Source organism: Mesoplodon bidens (genome assembly GCF_964165515.1).
Source record: "Mesoplodon bidens genome assembly, chromosome: 3".
Classification (NCBI taxonomy): domain Eukaryota; kingdom Metazoa; phylum Chordata; class Mammalia; order Artiodactyla; family Ziphiidae; genus Mesoplodon; species Mesoplodon bidens.
This window is the reverse complement of record NC_138178.1, coordinates 13,019,211-13,041,041: the sequence shown is the minus strand read 5'-3', so window position 1 is coordinate 13,041,041 and position 21,831 is coordinate 13,019,211. Positions and strand designations below refer to the sequence as shown.

Genomic DNA, 21,831 nt, shown 5'->3' with positions numbered 1-21,831 from the left:
AAAGCCTCTCTGAGTAGCAGATCTGTACTGGTATGTGGAGAACTGTACTTCAAAGTTAAAAAAACCAAAACAGAAACTGCACACACATGAACAAAAGTAACAGCTAAGAGGGCTTCCCTGGTGGCGCAGTAGTTGAGAGTCTGCCTGCTGATGCAGGGGACACGGGTTCGTGCCCGGGTCCGGGAAGACCCCACATGCCGCGGAGCGGCTGGGCCCGTGAGCCATGGCTGCTGAGCCTGCGCGTCCGGAGCCTGAGGCCCGCGTACCGTGCCAAAAAAACAAAACAAAACAAAAAAAACAGCTAAGAAAAACATAGCTTAGTAACTGTTTAAATTAGAACTCTCTTTGCACTGTTTTGTAACCTAACAAACTTCAAGAAAAGAACGTTTTTCCTGAATTTATTTCTAGAAGAATTATATACAAGGAAGTTCAGTGGGAGAACTGCAATGCCATTACAATAAATGGAAGACAGGGAAAGGTGTATTTTTAATTCGTAAAACAGCATTTACAAAGAGAGCTCCATTATAGACTCAAAGCCCATTTCCACATAGTATTTTATTTCTCACAACATCCCCAATGACCCTGGTGTCCTAAACTGCCTTTGCGCCACTCCCATGCTGTGGCAAGGCTGTCTTGATGGGCCCAACGTCACTAACTTCACAGAGGCTGGTGGAAATATGAAGCATTAAGCGACTGAGGCTGGCTTTTGCAACAGCAAGATGTGGTTCAGATGGAGAAAACCCCGAATTCAGACAGTTACTATCCACTTGTCGACACGCTGTGCTCTTTGGCAGAATGCACTCAGTCCCCTCGGCCCCAGCCCTGGCTGCCGTGGGCAGTCAGTCTACGCCCCTACCCAACAAGGAAGCCGGGAACCGGAGGGAGGGGAGGCCAGAAGAAGACGCCGCGTGCTTGCTTTTGTTTGTCCTCTAAAGGGGGAGCTGCTGAACTGGCACACTTCTCTTTGAAACCAGATCACATATGAGATATACCTGTTTATATCTGCTTTGGATAATGTACAACATATGTTTTTGCCTTGGTTGCCAATTTAAATAGGTGGTTTTAAGAGCTCCTGAAAACCCAGTACTGCTGACATTCATACAATGGGCCGTCCCTTATACTGAGTTTCTTTTTCTTACCTCGACATCCTTCTTCAGTTTTTCCAGGAATACCTTTTTGTTATTGTCATCAATATAAATCTTTTGACCCTCGTTAATGAAATCATTATCCTTTAAAGTTGGCAGTTCTTTGGCCTAAAAAAAAAAAAAAGAGGGAAGAAGAATAAGAAAGAAGCTTGACTAAAATCTAAAAGACATGTATGCCCTCCAGTCCTGGAGGTTAAGTTTCCACTCTTGGAAGCTGAGTTTGCCCTGTTCACCGCAGAGGTCTTACCCAAGGCAACGACATGTGAGGTGGCTTGCGTGCCGCAAGGGGGCACCAGTGAGCTATGACCACTGGAAGCATTTCCACTAGGAATGGAGGGTCAGGTATACTCCATATTATGAGGCTTTTGTAACAGATGTCATGGTTTTCATATGAACGAACCTGACTGCTTTCTTAGATTCACTTTCTTAAAGAAGATTCACAAGAAGTCTCCTAGGTATAGAATTCATATCCTTGGAATTCTTTGTCAGGAACCCTCAATTTTCTTACTGGTATAACCCAACTCCACCCCTCCCTGAGAACACACACACTTTTGGGATAGCCTTTGCTGGTTCATGTTACAAATAACATGTTATCTTGCTCAGAAAAGCACCATCCATAATCCTATCTAATTTCTGAGTCAGGGAGAATATGCAGCCAGAGGTTAGCTATCTGCCCTTGTAAGCCTTCCTGCACACCACTCCAAGAAGGAAATTCTGTTTTCATCTGGGCAATATCGAAGGAAAATGTCTTCTAGAGTAAAGCATATTAAGATGAGAAGTTCTACCCTTTAAAAATAAACAAGAGGGTAGTGAGCTGGCAACTAAACTACACTTAGGCTGAGCAACACAAAGTAACGCATGATTATCAAAATATGGGTCACAAGCAAAAAAAAAAAAAAACCAAAAAACTAGCTTGTACTGTAGCATATAAGATAATAGAGGCATATAGCTTTAAAATAGTATGGATTATTCAACTTCGTGCAACCTGCATTCTGGGAGAGTTCAAAACCCCTCCCCACACCTTTTGGCTGACCTTATAAGAAATAACCACTCATGCTTATTTCTTCCAGTTGAAAGGAATCCAACATAATACATTGCCTTTCTTAGTATACTAATGAATGCCTCCTTTCCATAAGTGTGAACTAAATGGGGAGGGAAAAAAAAGGAAAGAGCATACTGTCCTTCCTGGTCTCCATACTACCTCCCCCTCATTCAGAGGGATTAAAAGCTCACTGGGTACATCTGTCTACTGAACCACCATCCAAATCCCTAAACTGCTCACTTTTTCCTTTCTATTCTGTAAGGTACACACATGTATGTAGACTACTCACATCTATCTGTACACACACACACATGCATGTATATTATGCAATTCTAAATCAGCAGCTTTGCTACTCATTTTAACTTTGAGAAAATGTGCAGCTTTGTGAGTTTTGAATTTGATATAACTATTGCCAAAGTAATTATCCTTACCAAGCAGGTATAGCAAAGCTCAGAAATCCAAAGATTCCATTCAATAAGCAGTTACTGAATGACTGTCACATATAGGAATATAAAAATGAATAGGTCAACATTTCTATTCTAAAGGAGTTTGTAATCTTGTATGAGACACACCAAAGCAAGTAGGTAAGAAAATAAGGCAGCATGAGTTTGTAAGGCCTATAGATAAATAATACGGTTCTTAGGGAGAGACTGATTTACTTTCAAATATTTTATGCCCAGTCAGAGTCTGGGGAAATGAAATGCAGTGCCATTCTACACAAAAACTAGGGAGGGGCCGGGTAGACTAACTCCGTAAGTTTGTCATTAATCATTTAAAAATGTAAAATGTGAAAGAAAACCCTGAATGCGAAGGTGGCGTGTTAATGTTAAATGTTTGAGTCAAGCACACAGACCTGAAGTTGTTCTTTTCCTAGAACTGAAACATAGTTTCACAGTGAATGAAATGCAAGGATCTGAAGTTTAACAAACTCAAAGGCCAGTGAGAAGCTTTGTCAAAGGTACAAAACTGGGGTGCTTTAGAAAGCGCTGAAGCCAGATGTATGCACAAACACAGGAGATGGAGAGGGTCATGATTCTCCAAGCAGACAGCTCGGGCATTTGTCTGTTTAGGGGACGGTGGTGTGTGGTTGGGGGCATGGAGGATTAAGAGCTGCCTGAACTCTGCAACTCATTTTATACGTGCAAGCAAAGCAGGGGAGGGGGATTTTTGTGCGTGCGTGCCAGAAACCTGAAGGCAGGGACGACAGGCTACAGACACAGCGGTAAACGACCCATGTTGGTGATACCAGTCTTATTAATGCAGATGAATGCCATTTCAGGGTCACCTCAGCAGCACTACCTCATGTGACAAGGAGAGTATAATCCTACCTCATAAAACTCTGGACACCCTGTACTTTATTACTAGGCTTACTTGTGAATTTCGCAGGCACTAGGGATGAATTTAGATTGGATCAAATTCAAAAAAGGGCAACCAGATTGGTTAAAAGACTTAAGGGCGTATTGAAAGGCTCAAGAGGCACAGGCCGGTCCTCAGGGCAGCTGCTAGAGGAACCCAACACTGGTCCACCAATGCCCACCCACCGGTGTCAGCAGGATGGCAGAGGCTTTAGGAGCGCAGCAGGGTTTTGGAGACATGAATCCTGAGGTTCCCACCCTCCATCCACCCCTTACTTGCCAGGGGCCAGTTTCTGGACCCCCTCCAGGCTGTTTCCCTATGTGTAGAAGGGGGAGACCCTGCTAAGTCCTTGATGTGCATCCATTTATTTAAGTGCATTATTTCATTTACTCTCATTTACAATCTTAACTCTTACTATCCACACTTTACCAACAGGGAAACCGGGTTAAGTGAGATAACACAGCTAAGGTCTCACAGCCTGGTAAGTGGAGCTGGTAAGCCGGTTCCCGTGCTGAGATGCAGACCCGGGCTGCCTGACTCTTAGTACAACTCGACCTTTAGCTGAATGACTAAGGATCCGGCCAAAACCCCTGTGACATTTAAATAGTGAGGCGAGTGGCACTTAGTGTCTTCGTCATTGCCGTGAGCATTCAGTAACTTGTATGGATTTAAAACTGGTCTTGTAGGTTGAGAGACTGCATAGAAGATGTTTAAAAACAGAGATGAACTTTTTCTACTAAAAACTGAATGACGAAGATGAAGTCACCTGACAGTAACGCACCCTCAAGAAAACCTTGTTGCCTGGCTTCTTAAAAATTTCAATATATCCCTCTGATAATGAGCAGCATTTATATTAAAGACACATCTTTTTTTTTTTTAAGTGAGGGCAACCATTTTGCTATGAATTAATGAACATCATAAACTCGCGGTGTGACACTGCCCACAAAGGTGATGTCTGCAGAGCAGCACAGAAATAATCGTGGGCAGCAAGCGATCCCACCCTTTGCTTTGTGACCCTGAATTACTTGCACTTAGGGGGGAGTTTTGAAAGCCTCAAAGTCACTGGGTCTGGTTCCTTTAATGGGCATCTTTCATACCCTTTTTAGCTCAATTGCAGATACCAGCCAGAGGGCAGAGGAAAACACCAGGGCTAAAGACATCAGCTCAGAAACACTTCTGAACTGTGGACTCGGACGCTGGCTTCCAGCCAGCGGTCAGCCACCTTTCTGAAGTGGTCGTAGGTTAAGTCTTCACTTATTAGCTCCGAATTAAGTTTTCCTGGCCAGTTTCACGTAGACTGGGAGTCTCCAAATGTGATGGGGAATTGCAGTACCTCACGTGGCACTTACTGGGAGGCAACGCCAAGGAGGCTGAGGCATGGGATGGGCCTGCTCTTCCTCCACGGCCCTCCCCAGTCCGTCCAGCCTGGCCCGGGGAGTGAGGCTGTGTACAGCCAAACCCAGGACCACGGCCAGCACAGCCCAAGTCTAAGGCTAGTTCCCTTTTGCAGGAAGTGATTGTACTAGGGTGGGTTGGACTCAAAATGGTATTTATCTCTACTAATGTGATGTGTCAATGTACAAACACAGCTAAAGGTATAAGCAGAGCGATGCCAGTCCCCCTACGACCGAGCTCTCCTTATTTTGTTGTGTGGATAAAATTGGCAGAGTGAATCTCCCTGGCACTTTCATGCTGGGTGATGCCAGACCCCAGGTAGATTCAGTATGGCCCAGATTTCTACTTGGGACACTGAAGCATGAGCTTCTGAGCACAGACTGGACCCAGGCCGCCAGAGTTCTATCTCAGCTGCTCCAGTTATTAGCTGTGTGACTTAGAGCAAGTTACTTAACCTCTCTGTGACTTGGCTTCCTCATCTTTAAATGGGGGTTAGCAAACCACACTGTTGTGAGGATTATACTCATTCATACACCTAAAAAGCTTAGAGCCCTGCTTGCCATGTGGAGAGTTATATATAAATATTCTTGTTATTTGCTGGGCATATTCTCAAGTATGGCATGTGTATCTAGAGAAAAGTTCATCACTAATAAATCCAGAGCAAGGTTTTTTTTTTTTAAAGCTGCATATTTTTAAAGCATATTTCACACTTTTATAATAGTTGGGGTGTTTAGACCCAGCTGCTCAATCTGTTCAAACTTCAGTTTCCTCATCTATATAGTGGAATATTAAGAATACCTATCCAATAGGGTTAGCGTGTGAATGAAATGACACGAAACACACAGTGCTTGGCAATGAGAACGCACTAGATATTTTAGTTTGTGTCTTAGTTACACATTAGCTTTGACCATGACCAATACTGTTATAGTGTTTCGAACTACTAAAGAGTACAGACTTGCCCATCGTCTTCTAGCCTTCCTGATTTTCTAAAAGAAGTAGGCTCTTTAAATTTGGGATATCAGTAACCTAAGCCATGTTTAAAATTGCCTGTGTTTTCAGGTTTTATCATTAGGCACAAACCTCACATGACTTTTCTACATACGGCCTTTTAAGTTCTGAAGATACTTTCCTTATTGCACACACACCTAGCACACACAAGTGCAAGGTTATTTCACTTCACTGTATCAGACAAGGTGCATTAGACGCATAAGCCCCTACCTTGCCTGCTGTCCAAACCCTGACTGTGAATTCTCTTGGCCATAAAGACCTCTGGTCACCACAAAAGCTCTCCCTAGCCAGAAAACCTCACTGAAACCCAAGTGAGAATAAAATGTTGCTTTATAATAATTGGGTAAGTTCAATTTTTAGAGTAATAAAGTATATTTTATTACTATGGAATAAAATACTTCGATATCTATGGCCAAAGACAGAAATTTGCTGACTTTTGTTTTACCTTAATTTTTCATGTGTTTAGTTTTTCTCAGCGAGTAGGTGATAATAGTGGGTAATTTAGTGAATGTCAATTTTGCTGACCTAAAGCAAAAATTCACTAGTTGGAATCCCAGTAGCCAGAAAACAACCCCAAAACTAGAAAGTAACAAGCTCCTTGGGAACACTTCACTTGCTATGAGCTGTAAAAAGAAAATTGTTTCATTATAAACATTCCCTCCCCTGCTTTTTGTAACTACACTATTGGGTGAAAAGTCTTTTGTTTCTTGGTTTTTTGTTTTTTGTTTTTTTTTGGCTGTGCTGTGTGGCTTGTGGGATCTTAGTTCCTTGACCAGGAATCGAACCTGGGCCCATGCAGTGAAAGCGCTGAGTCCTAACCACTGGACCCCCAGGGAATTTCCAGTTTTTAGTTTCTTTTAAGGCACAGTATTATATAGGCTGTCGCTCGGCAAGTCCATATTCTTCAATAGTAAGAAACACACTATTAACAGTGTCAGTCATGGTCAAAGATGCTTTATGTGCAACTAAAACACAAATGGACATGAGAGTTCAGGTATACACACAACTGCATCAGGCTTGAAGATAACCAATGTGTGGATAGTATTCTAAATGTATAAATGCTTCTGAATATAAGTATTCCCTAGGCTTCAATAAAAGATATAAATGACCTCTAAGGAGAGATTTGGCTAGGGGTTTGAGATTAAAAAAGGAAAAATGTTCAGAATGAAGAGCTACAAAGTCCAGAGCTTTTGTTTTTAGAACTGTGCCTCTGTGGCCAGCTCAGCAAAGACCCAGGCGTAAAGGCAGTGGCCAGAGAGAAATTACAGATTCCGGGAGGGCAAAGGAAGCACGGGGCTCTGCTTCCTCCCATTAGAATGGTAGACAGGAGATTTTTTTAAAAGACAAGGCATTAGAACTTCCCTTCTAATATAAAAATATTTAGCACTTTTTTATAAACTTTAAAATTATAAATTACTAAATTTTGCACATTCTCTGAAAACAAAACATAATGCTTATCAAAAGGATTTAAATCTTCTGCTTCAAACAGAAGTTAACCTGTTTGTAATATATAAATATTTCATTGGGTTCTGTGACCTGGTGCATGATTGCTGTCATTTGCATGGAGTTTAGTAATATTGAATGTGTTAAGAGTTAGTAAAGCCAGAAATTACATGGAAATCTTAATTAGATCTTTAATGTCACTAAAATATCTTTTGGATGACTCAAACTTTTAAATCAAATATTTAAAATCTATATTTACAGCCAAAAACTTCAAATACAGAATTCAAACTACAATGTACTGGATTTAACATCATTATACAATTAACTTTTACAGAGTCTATTAAATTGCCACTAACAGGAAAAAGAAAAAAATACATGTACTTAAAATGCACAGAGCCAAAATTTACATAATACAGAGTCACGTTTAAGCATGAAAACCTTAACAGAAAGATGGAATATACTTCTGTCACACTCGAGTGTTTAATGCAAACAGGATTCTGGCCCCAGAAGGTTTCAATGCAAAGGACAATGCATAGCATAGCACTCCGTGATTAAAGGACTTGTATTTCAGAAAGAAATGAATTTTTCCTCAATGTGCTCATTTGACAACCTGTTTTTAAAAAGCCTAATTGTAAGCTTCGACATCTAAGATTGCTGCCTGGTGTCCCTTTGATGGGCCATATTATGACACTCAGAGCTGAATGTACAACATAAAAAACATGTACTAATTATTGTCTCAAGTTAGGGACTGCTTATTATGTTCCTGATTTACTTGTTAGTCCAAGCTCACCTAAATAAACTTGCAAAGAAAGAATAAGCCCCTTTTCGTCAGGCTTGCCAAAGTAACTTCATAGAAATCAGAGTCTGGAATTGCTGAACAGTCATCCACAGGAAGACACTGGAACTCACCAAAAAAGATACCCCACATCCAAAGACAAAGGAGAAGCCACAGTAAGACAGTAGGAGGGGCATAAACACAATAAAATCAAATCCTATAACTGCTGGGTGGGTGACTCACAAACTGGAGAACACATACCACAGAAGTCCACCCAACTGGAGTGAAGGTTCTGAGCCCCACGTCAGGCTTCCCAACCTGGGGGTCTGGCAACGGGAGGAGGAATTCCTAAAGAATCAGACTTTGAAGGCTAGTGCAATTTGATTGCAGGACTTCAAAAGGACTGGGGGAAACAGAGACTCCACTCTTGAAGGGCACATACAAAGTACTGTGCGCATCAGGACCCAGGGGGAAGGAGCAGTGACCCCATAGGAGACTGAACCAGACCTACTTGCTAGTGTTGGAGGGTCTCCTGCAGAGGCAGGGGGTGGCTGTGTCTCACCATGGGGACAAGGACACTGGCAGCAGAAGTTCTGGGAAGTACTCCTTGGTGTGAGCCTTCCCAGAGACCACCATTAGCCCCACCAAAGAGCCGGGTAGGCTCCAGTGCTGGGTGGCCTCAGGCCAAACAACCAACAGGGAGGGAACCCGGCCCCACCCATCATCAGACAAGTGGATTAAAGTTTTACTGAGCTCTGCCCACCACCAGTCCCTCCCATCAGGAAACTTACACAAGCCTCTTAGATAGCCTCATCCACCAGAGGCCAGACAGCAGAAGCAAAAAGAACTAGTTTTGCAGGCTGTGGAAGGAAAACCACATTCACAGAAAGATAAGACAAAACGAAAAGGCAGAGGACTTTGTACCAAATGAAGGAACAAGATAAAACCCCAGAAAAACAACTAAATTAAGTGGAGATAGGCAACCTTCCAGAAGAAGAATTCAGAATGATAGTGAAGATGATCCAGGACCTCGGAAAAAGAATGGAGGCAAAGATCGAGAAGATGCAAGAAATGTTTAATAAAGACCTAGAAGGATTAAAGAACAAACACCTAGAAGAATTAAAGAACAAACAGAGACTAACAGTACAATAACTGAAATGAAAAATACACTAGAAGGAATCAGTAGCAGAATAACTGAGGCAGAAGAACGGATAAGTGACCTGGAAGACAGAATGGTGGAATTCACTGCTGCAGAATAGAATAAAGAAAAAAGAATGAAAAGAAATGAAGACAGCCTAAGAGACCTCTGGGACAACATTAAACACACAAACATTCAAATTATAGGGGTCCCAGAAGGAGAAGAGAGAGAGAAAGGACCCAAGAAAATATCTGAAGAGATTATAGTCAAAAACTTCCCTAACATGGGAAAGGAAATAGCCACCAAAGTCCAGGAAGTACAGAGAGTCCCAGGCAGGATAAACCCAGGGAGAAACACACCAAGACACATAGTAATCAAACTGACAAAAACTAAAGACAAAGAAGATTATTGAAAGCAGCAAGGGAAAAATGACAAATAACATACAAGGGAACTCCCACAAGGTTAACAGCTGATTTCTAGCAGAAACTCTACAAGCCAGAAGGGAGTGGCATGATATGTTTAAAGTGATGAATGGGAAGAACCTACAACCAAGATTACTCTACCTGGCAAGGATCTCATTCAGATTCGATGGAGAACTCAAAAGCTTTACAGACAAGCAAAAGCTAAGAGAATTCAGCACCACCAAACCAGCTCTACAACAAATGCTAAAGGAACTTCTCTAAGTGGGAAACACAAGAGAAGAAAAGGACCTACAAAAACAAACCCAAAACAATTAAGAAAATGGTCATAGGAACATACATATTGATAATTACCTTAAATATGAATGGATTAAATGCTCCAACCAAAAGACACAGGCTTGCTGAACGGATACAAAAACAAGACCCATATATATGCTGTCTACAAGAGCCCCACTTAAGACCTAGGGACACATACAGACTGAAAGTGAGGGGATGGAAAAAGATATTCCATGCAAATGGAAGTCAAAAGAAAGCTGGAGTAGCAATACTCATATCAGATAAAATAGACTTTAAAATAATGTTACAAGAGACAAGGAAGGACACTACATAATGATCAAGGGATCAATCCGAGAAGAAGATATAACAATTATAAGCACCTCAATACATAAGGCAACTGCTAACAGCTCTAAAAGAGTAAATCGACACAATAATCGTGGGGGACTTTAACACCTCACTTACACCAATGGACAGATCATCCAGACAGAAAATTAATAAGGAAACACAAGCTTTAAATGACACAATAGACCAGATAGATTTAATTGATATTTATAGGGCATTCTATCCAAAAACAGCAGATGACACTTTCTTCTCAAGTGCACACGGAACATCCTCCAGGATTGATCACATCTTGGGTCACAAATCAAGCCTTGGTAAACTTAAGAAAATTGAAATCATATCAAGCATCTTTTCTGACCACAACTCTATGAGATTAGAAGTCAATTACAGGGAAAAAAACTGTAAAAAACACAAACACATGGAGGCTAAACAATACGTTACTAAATAACCAAGAGATCACTGAAGAAATCAAAGAGGACATCAAAAAAATACCTAGAGACAAATGACAATGAAAACACGACAATCCAAAACCTATGGGTGCAGCAAAAGCAGTTCTAAGAGGGAAGTTTATAGCAATACAAGCCTACCTCAAGAAACAAGAAGAATCTCAAATATTAACAATCTAACCTTACGCATAAAGGAACTGAGAAAGACGAACAAACAAAACCCAAAGTTAGTAGAAGGAAAGAAATCATCAAGATCAGAGCAGAAACAAATGAAATAGCAACAAAGAAAACGATAGCGAACATCAATAAAACTAAAAGCTGGTTCTTTGAGAAGATAAAATTGATAAACCTTTAGCCAGACTCATCAAGAAAAAGAGGGAGAGGACTCAAATCACTAAAATTAGTAGTGAAAAAGGAGAAGTTACAACAGACACCACAGAAATACAAAGCATACTAAGAGACTACTATAGGCAACTCTATGCCAATAAAATGGACAACTTCAAAGAAATGGACAAATTCTTAGAAAGGTATAACCTTCAGAGACTGAACCAGGAAGAAACAGAAAATATGAACAGACAATCAGAAGTAATGAAACTGTGATTAAAAATCTCCCAACAGAAGTCCAGGACCAGATGGCTTCACAGGTGAATTCTATCAAACATTTAAGAAGAGCTAACACCCATCCTTCTCAAACTCCTCCAAAAAATTGCAGGGGAAGGAACACTCCCAAACTCATTCTATGAGGCCACCATCACCCTGATACCAAAACCAGACAAAGATACTACAAAAAAAAGAAAATTACAGACCAATATCACTGATGAATATAGATGCAAAAATCCTCAACAAAATACTAGCAAACAGAATCCAAGAAGACATTAAAAGGATCATACACCATAATCAAGTAGGATTTATCCCAGGGATGCAAGGATTCTTCAGTATATGCTAACCAATCAATGTGATACACCATATTGACAAATTGAAGAATAAAAACCATATGATCATCTCAATAGATGCAGAAAAAGCTTTTGACAAAATTCAACACCCATTTTATGATAAAAACTCTCCAGAAAGTGGGCACAGAGGGAACCTACTTCAACATAATAAAGGCCATATATGACAAACCCACAGCAAACATCATTCTCAGTGGTAAAAAACTGAAAGCATTTCCTCTAAGATCAGGAACAAGACAAGGATGTCCACTCTCACCACTATTATTCAACATAGTTTTGGAAGTCCTAGCCATGGCAATCAGGAAGAAAAGGAAATAAAATGAATACAAACTGGAAAAGAAGAAGTAAAACTGTCACTGTTTGCAGATGATATGATACTATACATAGAAAATCCTAAAGATGCCACCAGAAAACTACTAGAGCTAATCAATGAATTTGGTGAAATTGCAGGATACAAAACTAATGCACGGAAATCTCTTGCATTCCTATACACTAATGATGAAAAATCTGAAAGAGAAATTAAGGAAATATTCCCATTTACCACTGCAACAAAAAGAATAAAATACCTAGGAATAAACCTACCTAGGGAGACAAAAGACTTGTATGCAGAAAACTATAAGACACTGATGAAAGAAATCAAAGATGATACCAACAGATGGAGAGATATACCATGTTCTTGGATTGGAAGAATCAGTATTATGAAAATGACTATACTACCCACAGCAATCTACAGATTAAATGCAATCCCTGTCAAATTACCAGTGGCATTTTTTACAGAACGAGAACAAAAATCTTAAAATTTGTATGGAGACACAGAAGACCCCGAATAGCCAAAGCAGTTTTGAGGGAAAAAAAATGGAGCTGGAGGAATCAGACTCCCTGACTTCAAAACTATCCTACAAAGCTACAGTAACCAAGACAATATGGTACTGGCACAAAAACAGGAACATAGATCAATGCAACAAGATAGAAAGCCCAGAGATAAACCCACGCACCTATGGTCAACTAATCTATGATAAAGGAGGCAAGGACATACAATGGAGAAAAGACAGTCTCTTCAATGAGTGGTGCTGGGAAAACTGGACAGCTACATGTAAAAGAATGAAATTAGAACACTCCCTAACACCATACACAAAAATAAAGTCAAAATGGATTTGAGACCTAAATGTAAGACCCGGACACTATAAAACTCTTAGAGAAAACATAGGAAGAACACGCTTTGACATAAGTCACAGCAAGATCTTTTTTGATCCAGCTCCTAGAGTCATGGAAATAAAAACAAAAATAAACAAATGGACCTAATGAAACAAAAGATTTTGCATAGCAAAGGAAACTACAAACAAGACAAAAAGACAACCCTCAGAATGGGAGAAAATATTTGCAAATGAATCAACGGACAAAGGATTAATCTCCAGAATATATAAACAGCTCATGCAACTCAATATTAAAGAAACAACCTAATCCAAAAATGGGCAGAAGACCTAAATAGACATTTCTCCAAAGAAGACAAACAGACGGCCAAGAGGCACATGAAAAGCTGCTCAACATCACTAATTATTAGACAAATGCAAAACAAAACTACAATGAGGTATCACCTCACACCAGTTAGAGTGGGCATCATCAGAAAATCTACAAACAACAAATGCTGGAGAGGGTGTGGAGAAAAGGGAACCCTCTTGCACTGTTGGTGGGAATGTAAATTGATACAGCTACTATGGAGAACAGTATGGAGGTTCCTTAAAAAACTAAAAATAGAATTACTGTATGACCCAGCAATCCCACTACTGAGCATATACCCAGAGAAAACCATAATTCAAAAAGACACATGCACCCCAATGTTCATTGCAGCACTATTTACAATAGCCAGGTCATGGAAGCAACCTAAATGCCCACTGACAGATGAATGGATAAAGAATATGTTGTACATATATACAATGGAATATTACTCAGCCATAAAAAGGAATGAAATTGGGCCATTTGTAGAGACGTGGGTGGATCTAGAGACTGTCAATACAGAGTGAAGTGGGAAAGAGAAAAATATCGTATATTAACGCATATATGTGGAACCTAGAAAAATGGTACAAATGAACCGGTCTGCAGGGCAGAAATAGAGATACAGATGTAGAGAACAAATGTATGGACACCAAGGGGGGAAAGTGGCAGGGGGGTGGAGATGGTGGTGGGATGAACTGGGAGACTGGGATTGACATGTATACACTAATATGTATAAAATGGATAACTAATAAGAACCTGCTGTATAAAAAATAAATAAAATTCAAAAAAATATCAGAGTCTGTGGGGCTGAAGATATACTGCAGAAATATTTCTGTAAGCGGGAGACTTTTTAGGTAATCCTTACATTGGAGCTAGGTTAAAGATAATTTGCTTGAATAACATCACATATGTGGTATCAATTTTGGGGTAATAAGAGATGTTAAAGATTTTATAATAAAATCAGTTCTGCTTCTCAAAACATCCAGGCCAGAAATTTGTTACATGAAAAGGCAAATTAGTGAATATGGGTAAAGTTCAGACAGAAGTAGCAAAGATAGCAGGTGTTTTCTCACAAAAGGTACATATAACCTTTAACAACGTAAGCAGAGTGTCTACACAAGTTCACAGCTTGGGAAATGATCCAACACGTCTTAATAACTCGTTATTTCCACAATGAGAATGTACACATTTGTGACCAGCATCTGGATATGAAAGTCTCATAATTTTTATTCTGAATGTCTTCGTATAAATGTAGAAAGAGAATATACCTGAACATACCTGTAGAAATAGTGCTGCAACTAAGAAGCACAAAACCGGGTAAGTCCTATTGTAATTCTACAATTTAGAACTGTTATGGCTGGTGGAACCCAGCTGTTGGTTATTTATTTTCCCTAAAAGCTGATATTTAGAAAGTGAAACTTACTCCTTTTTTAATACTGTCAGACTTTTCAGAATGGCCCTTTAGCTCTAAGTGACACGGTGACAGTTTGGTTTTCCTCCATGAGCTGTGACGTGACAGGTAAACCATGTGCAAAGCCCTACAAAATACACTTGTTTCCATCTGATTGGAAGATCCTGTTGCACGGATGTCGATGGTGATAATCTAAGAAATGTCAAAATCTGAAAATGCAAGAAGTTTGCTAAATCGTATAGTTTCTGGTTTAATACTAATCTAGTGAACATCATAATTTTATTGTTTTATTATACATCTGCAGCAGGTTGGCTTAAACTCAAGCCACATACTATATTTTGGAAGTTGAGTCTCCGCCCCAACTCTTTTTGAAACCAACTGCGTAAGTTGTCAGCTTAAAAAAAAAAATCCCACATCTAACAACACTGCTTCTGTGTGATTGGGATAATCTGAGTTCAGTTCATTCCAGTGAAACTGAGTTTATACACCGCCATAAACCAGTCTGGCCTGAGGACTAATGCTGTCATCTGGGAGATGCTCACAGGAGTTACTTCATGTTATCTTTCTTCTTCACATGCCACTCTTACCAAAGTCCAAAGGACTCAAAGTTTAAAACTCCGCTTCCCAGAATAACCCCCATGGTTTACATTATAGGGTTCTTAAGGCTTTGCTCAGACATCTGCAAACTTATGTAAGAGTTCAGACCATTTTTTCCATCAGTAATAGCAATCACCTTAACCCATGCCTCGAGCAGACAGGATTTAAGTGATTGTCAAGTCTGCTGAAGTGCACCTCTGTGGGAGGGAAAGCCTCATTTGAAACGAGGGATTCTTGCAAACACTAAAGCATGAGGACCAATGAAATCCTTTAATAAATGAAGACTAAGTCAGATGATTTATCCCCAAACCTCAAACCTCCATTAGTGCCAGAGCAGGGGCGGGGACAGATGTGCTAGGGCTCTGGTTGGTGCCTTTCCCCTCCAAAGCCCCTTCTATAAAACATCTCCGGGCCAGGAGGCAGATGGCCCTGCTGCTGCCCGGATGGCGTATTTCCCCCTGCACTCTGGGCGCCGGGATAGGTGTGTCTAACACTGGCTGGCAAAGGGAAATGATTCACAGGAGAAATGAAATGAATCTTACTTCATTCACAGAAGAAATGAATTTTACAGAAGGTTAAAGCATTAGCTGAGTCGAGGGCCTAAAAACCTTGACAATCTCCCATTAACTGATCATCCACTGACAACGGAAAAGGGAGCGCTTTCTAACTGATAGCAAAGGAAGATTCCCAGAAGGACACACTGCTGTTTTTGTACCTTATGCTCCAAGCTTACCATCTTTTGTTACCTTGCCTTTAACTCATCCTAAAGAACCAGATGGAGGTGGTAATTAATTATAATTCATTACGATTTAAAGATCACAAAAGAAATGCTGAAAACTGGTTTAGGAAAGCATTGTTGTTGTTGTTGTTGTTGTTTGATGTGAGGGTATTAATGACGAATTTTCCTGAACCTTCAGTCAGTAATAGGTAAAATGTCAGAGATGGTGACAGTCACTTAATTGCCAGTGCAATTCACAATTCCTAAGAATCGACCAGGCAGCTTTTTGTAGCCCATTATCAAAGTGTCAACAGTGATTATTGCCAATATAGTTATACAGATGCCAACTGCAGGGCAGCTGTTTTCTTTCAAACGGGTTCCAGGGAGAAGGTTAGATGTTAAAAGGAATCTTCTTATTGTGACCCAATGACTCCATTATACAGGCTTTACTTTACTTAATAAAACCAGACATGAGTTTTGAGAAGAACTGCACAGAACGATGAACAAGATGCATATCTGTGTAAATCCCCAGGACTCGCTCACTCTCCCTCTCAAGAACATGGACTCTTTAAAGAGTCAGGTCAAATCCCCCAGAAATCAAGTGAGTCCAGTTATGTTTTCTTTTACTTGCCCGGATTCCCTGCTGGGTAGCTTGCTTGCTGGCAGCATGCTAAGACTGTCATTTGTAAAAAGTGGTCCTCTCAGCTATAATTACTAATTTGATGTCACACTGGAATTGCAGTGCAGCTGTGAAAAGATGGACCACCAGGGAGATTTGCATTTCTGTCTCATTTAGAGGGGGCGATACTGCTGGAGCCATGAATGGAAGATGCCCTTCCATTAATAAAGGAAAGAATTAAAGAATAAAACATAGCAGCTGTCAGAATCTGACAACGGTTTAAAGAAAAAAAACCACTGTTCTGCTCTTTTTAAAAAAAATTCAAGACATCTGTACACGCATGTTCTGATACTTGTTGCCATGAAAGTGATTCCATTATTGTTGGAATATAACTTCTTTATTTCCTTCAGTTCCATCTTCATTATTATGCTAATGCAAATCACACTAATTACATGTCAAGCTCAAATCGTAGGGAGGGGACCTTTCTGCACCTATATCACGAAATATCTGAAATGGCAGTTTTAAAACTTACCATCAACAAGCAAAAAGTGTGAAATTAAAACAGCTACAATGATGCAAATGAAAGAAAAACTAAGAATTCAGATTACTAATTAAGCCACATCAATGGGAGTCTCTGTGAAAATTGTTCTTTGCAATTTCGTAGAAAATGATTATACAATGATTGCAATGAAAATATTCTTGCAGACCATTTGGTTTCATTTATAAAAGGCTAAAATGTAGAAAATATTTTCAGCCTTCTCCAATTATTTCTAACTAGAGATAACAATGACTGCTTTGATAATTTATGGTTTTATTCGTGAAGACAAAGAACAGGATGCTTTTTGGAAGAGTCAAAAATATCAACTGATCATGCAAAGAAAACCTGAAAATTGACAGAAAAAGGAAAGCAAAGAAAAATTTTTGAACTTAAAAACCCAAGGGTTTTAAGAGCTCAGCTCCATTAATACATTTCATTTACTGTTATGTGTTACAGTTTAGTAAATGTTACCTTGGTTGTCGCCAGATTATAAACAAACTGCCATATCAGAGAGACATCATGTCCTGTTGTCGAGGCAGGCACAGTCTCCAAAAATTACCAGTTTTACTTACTTTCACATCCCATGTCTTCAAGCTACTTCCTCTTGCCTGTGCCCAGTGAGCGCCAGTAAGCTAAAAGGGCAGGTGGATGGTGCTTTGGAGCTGCTCCTCCTGAAGAAGAGCTATCAGGAACCCCAAGCCCAGAAAGAAGTAGAAAGCATTGAATTCTTCCTAGGGGCTACTGCGTAGACAATCCTAATGTTTACATAGTGTAAGATACAGTGACACAGACTGTATTTACAGAAATACCTGCACTTCTCAAATGGAGGAAATATGAATTGGTTGTTTTTGCCAACATGGTATGAGGCCGAACGATTTATTTCATTACTTTATTTATTTATTTTTTTTACTTTTAAATCAAGACTCAACGAACTGTCTTAGTACCATATCGTTTTGGAGTTACATGTTTTTGTCAATGAAACATTGTAGTGAAATGTTTCCTTGTTCATCTTCATGATTCATGGGGTAATATGAATTTTTGATAATAAATCCTCTTTTTTTAAAAAAAAGAAAGAAGTCTCAAACATTTTAGAAGGTTAGAATGTACGCTCTGGGCTGGAACCCCAGCTGTGTCATGTCAAAACTGTGGTGCAAGTTACAGCCGGTCTGTCAAGTAACTTCATTTACGCAAAGGAAGTCATAACAGCCTCCACCTTAAAGGTAGTGGTCAGGATGACACAAGCAAATTTGTGTAAAGTTTACAACAGGCTTGGCATATAGTACACGTTCCGTTCAACAAACGTTGGTTACTATTACTTACCTTTTAAATCCCAGTACATTGAGATTAACAATTAAAAAAAATAACCTGCAGTTAAGGTAAGGTTTTGCCTCTGCCACCGACTGTGTGATGCAGTGTGGGAACGTAAGCTTCTGGGTCTCAAATCGATCACATGTGAGGTGGGGAAACGGGACTCTGACCTCTTAAGGTACCTCCTGTCTCTGACGTCTCTAAGTCCACCTCCAGGGGAGATGTTTTGAGGAACAATTTGTGCACATTCCATAGACGATAAAAGCATCCTAGCAGTATCCTCAGAAAAGTGGGTTTCTGTTTAACACATCCTGTAATTTCATGCCTTTTTCACAGAAACCTACACCAGTGAAGGGCTAAACATTTTTGGTGAGGCAGGGGGCAGAACTGTGGTAAATGCCCTGGGTTCCTGGCAAGTGTCTAGGGGCAGAGCTGCGGAGGGACGGACCAGAAACTGAATGTCCTGCTCTTGATGATGAGCCGTCAGAGCCACGTCCAATACTGTGGCTTTCCTTCCTATGTGTCCTTGTTTTAGGACTTCGGATTCTGCAGCAATCACCCCACTGGCTGTAACTGTCTTTCTTGGCATTGTTATTGTCATAGCAGACCAAGCCCCTGGGGATAGAACCTGAAGAAATCAAAATGAACAGAAAAAAAGGCCACTAGCAGTAGTCTCAAGAGACCGGGGAACGAAATAAAAACAGAGCGACCCCTGTGGAGCAGCGCACAGCATCAGGGCCACAGCTCTTATTCCAGGGCTGCCTTCTTTGGATGATGCTGAAAAAGCCTTCTTTCAATGCTAGTGTGTGGTTCTTTAAACAGCCCAGATATTTTCTCCTAGCAGAAAATCCCAATAATACTAAGCCTCTGAGTTTCTCGTGGACTAAAACTCAAACACCGGCTCGAGTCTTTGGCACCTGGAAAAAATGTTTACATAGCAACATGTAAACAGAAATTGACAGTCTGTCGTTTCTGCTGCTGTTGGCCAAAGCCGGTGGCTTCACGGTGATTTACACAGAGGTTGGAAGTGTAAAAATATAGTCACTGGCGCACAGTAAAAATATCAACTGTCAAAGGAGCCACCTTTTTCTCTGCTCACTTTTTTTTTTTTTGCGGTACGTGGGCCTCTCACTGCTGTGGCTTCTCCCGTTGCAGAGCACAGGCTCCGGACGCGCAGGCTCAGCGGCCATGGCTCACGGGCCCAGCCGCTCCGCGGCATGTGGGATCTTCCCGGACCGGGGCACGAATCCGTGTCCCCTGCAACGGCAGGCGGACCCTCAACCACTGCGCCACCAGGGAAGCCCTGCCTCCCTTCTTTTTTTAAAAATTTTTATTCATTAAAAAAAATTTATTGGAGTACGGTTGATTTACAATGTTGTGTTAGTTTCAAGTGTACGGCATAGCGATTCAGTTATACATATAGATATATTCATTCCTTTTCATATTCTTTTCCCATATAGGTTATTACAGAATATTGAGTTCCCTCTGCTATACGGTAGGTCCTTGTTATCTATTTTACATATAGTAGTGTGTATGTATGCTAATCCCAAGCTCCTAATTTATCCCCCTACCCCTCACCTTTCCCCTTTGGCAACCATAAGTTTGTTTTCGAAATCTGTGAGTCTGTTTCTGTTTTGTAAATAAGTTCATTTATATCATTTAAAAAAAATTAGATTCCACATGAGTGATATCATATGGTATTTGTTTTTCTCTTTCTGACTTACTTCACTTAGTATGATAACCTCTAGGTCCATCCATGTTGCTGCAAATGGCATTGTTTCATTCTTTTTCATGGCTGAGTAATATTTCATTGTATATATGTACCACATCTTCTTTATCCATTCATCTGTTGATGGACATTTAGGTTGCTTCCATGTCTTGGCTATTGTAACTAGTGCTACAGTGAACACTGGGGTGCATGTATCTTTTCAAATTATGGTTTTCTCTGACTATATGCCCAGGAGTGGGATTGCTGGATCATATGGTAGTTCTATTTTTAGTTTTTAAAGGAACCTGCATACTGTTCTCCATAGTGGTTGTATCAATTTACATTCCCACCAACAGTGTAGGAGGGTTACCTTTTCTCCACACCCTCTCCAGCATTTATTGTTTGTAGACTTTTTGATGATGGCTATTCTGACCAGTGTGAAGTGATACCTCACTGTAGTTTTGATTTGCATTTCTCTGATAGTTAGTGATGTTGAGCATCTTTTCATGTGCTTTCTGGCCATCTGTATATCTTCATTGGAAAAATGTCTGTTTAGATCTTCTGCCCATTTTCTTATTGGGTTGTTTGTTTTCTTGACATAATGCTGCATGCGCTGTTTGTATATTTTGGAGATTAATCCCTTGTCGGCTGCTTTGTTTGCAAATATTTTTTCCCATTCCGGGGGTTGTCTTTTTGTTTTGTTTATGGTTTCCTTTGCTGTGCAAAAGCTTTTAAGTTTAACTGGGTCCCATTTGTTTATTTTTGTTTTTATTTTCATTACTCTAGGAGGTAGATCAAAAAAAGATATTGCTGCAATTTATGTCAGAGTGTTCTGCCTATGTTTTCCTCTAAGAGTTTTATAGTGTTCGGCCTTACATTTAGGTGTTTGATCCATTTTGAGTTTTTTTGTGTGTGTATGGTGTTAGAGAATGTTCTAATTTCATTCTTTTCCATGTAGCTGTCCAGTTTTCCCAGCACCACTTATTCAAAAGACTGTCTTTTCTCCATTGTATATTCTTGCCTCCTTTGTCATAGATTAATTGGCCATAGGTGTGTGTGTTTATTTCTGGGCTTTCTATCCTGTCCCATTGATCTACAATTTCTGTGTTTGTGCCAGTACCATGGTGTTTTGATTACTGTAGCTTTGTAGTGTAGCCTGAAGTCAAGGAGCCCGATTCCTCCAGCTCCGTTCTTTCAAGGTTGCTTTGGATGTTCGGGGTCTTCTGTGTTCCCATACAAATTAAAAAAATTTTTGTTCCAATTCTGTGAAAAATGCCACTGGTAATTTGATAGGGGTTGCACTGAATCTGTTGATTGCCTTGGGTAGTAGAGTCATTTTGACAACACTGATTCTTCCAATCCAAGAACATGGTATACCTTTCCATCTGTGTCATCTTTGGTTTCTCTCATCAGTGTCTTATACTTTTCAGAGCACAGGTTTTTTGCCTCCTTAGGTAGGTTTATTCCTAGGTATTTTATTCTTTTCGATGTGACAGTAAATGGGAGTGTTTCCTTAATTTCTCTGATCTTTTGTTGTTAGTGTACAGGACTGCAAGGGATTTGTGCATTACTTTTGTATCCTGCAACTTTACCGAATTCATTGATTAGCTCTAGCAGTCTTCTGGTAGCATCTTTAGGATTTTCTATGTATAGTTTCATGTCATCTGCAAACAGTGACAGATTTACTTCTTTTCCAGTTTGGATTC

The 21,831-nt window shown here is 40.1% G+C and overlaps 1 protein-coding gene across 1 annotated transcript in view; it reads right to left on the bottom strand.

Annotated features, from left to right (window-relative positions):
* Positions 1-21,831, bottom strand: part of PIP4K2A (phosphatidylinositol-5-phosphate 4-kinase type 2 alpha) — a 179,497-nt gene that overhangs the window by 14,039 nt on the left and 143,627 nt on the right. Inside the window, exon 7 of the mRNA XM_081226989.1 lies at positions 1,140-1,253. Within this exon, the coding sequence (XP_081083115.1) occupies positions 1,140-1,253 (114 nt within the window). The remainder of the gene's footprint in view (positions 1-1,139; positions 1,254-21,831) is intronic.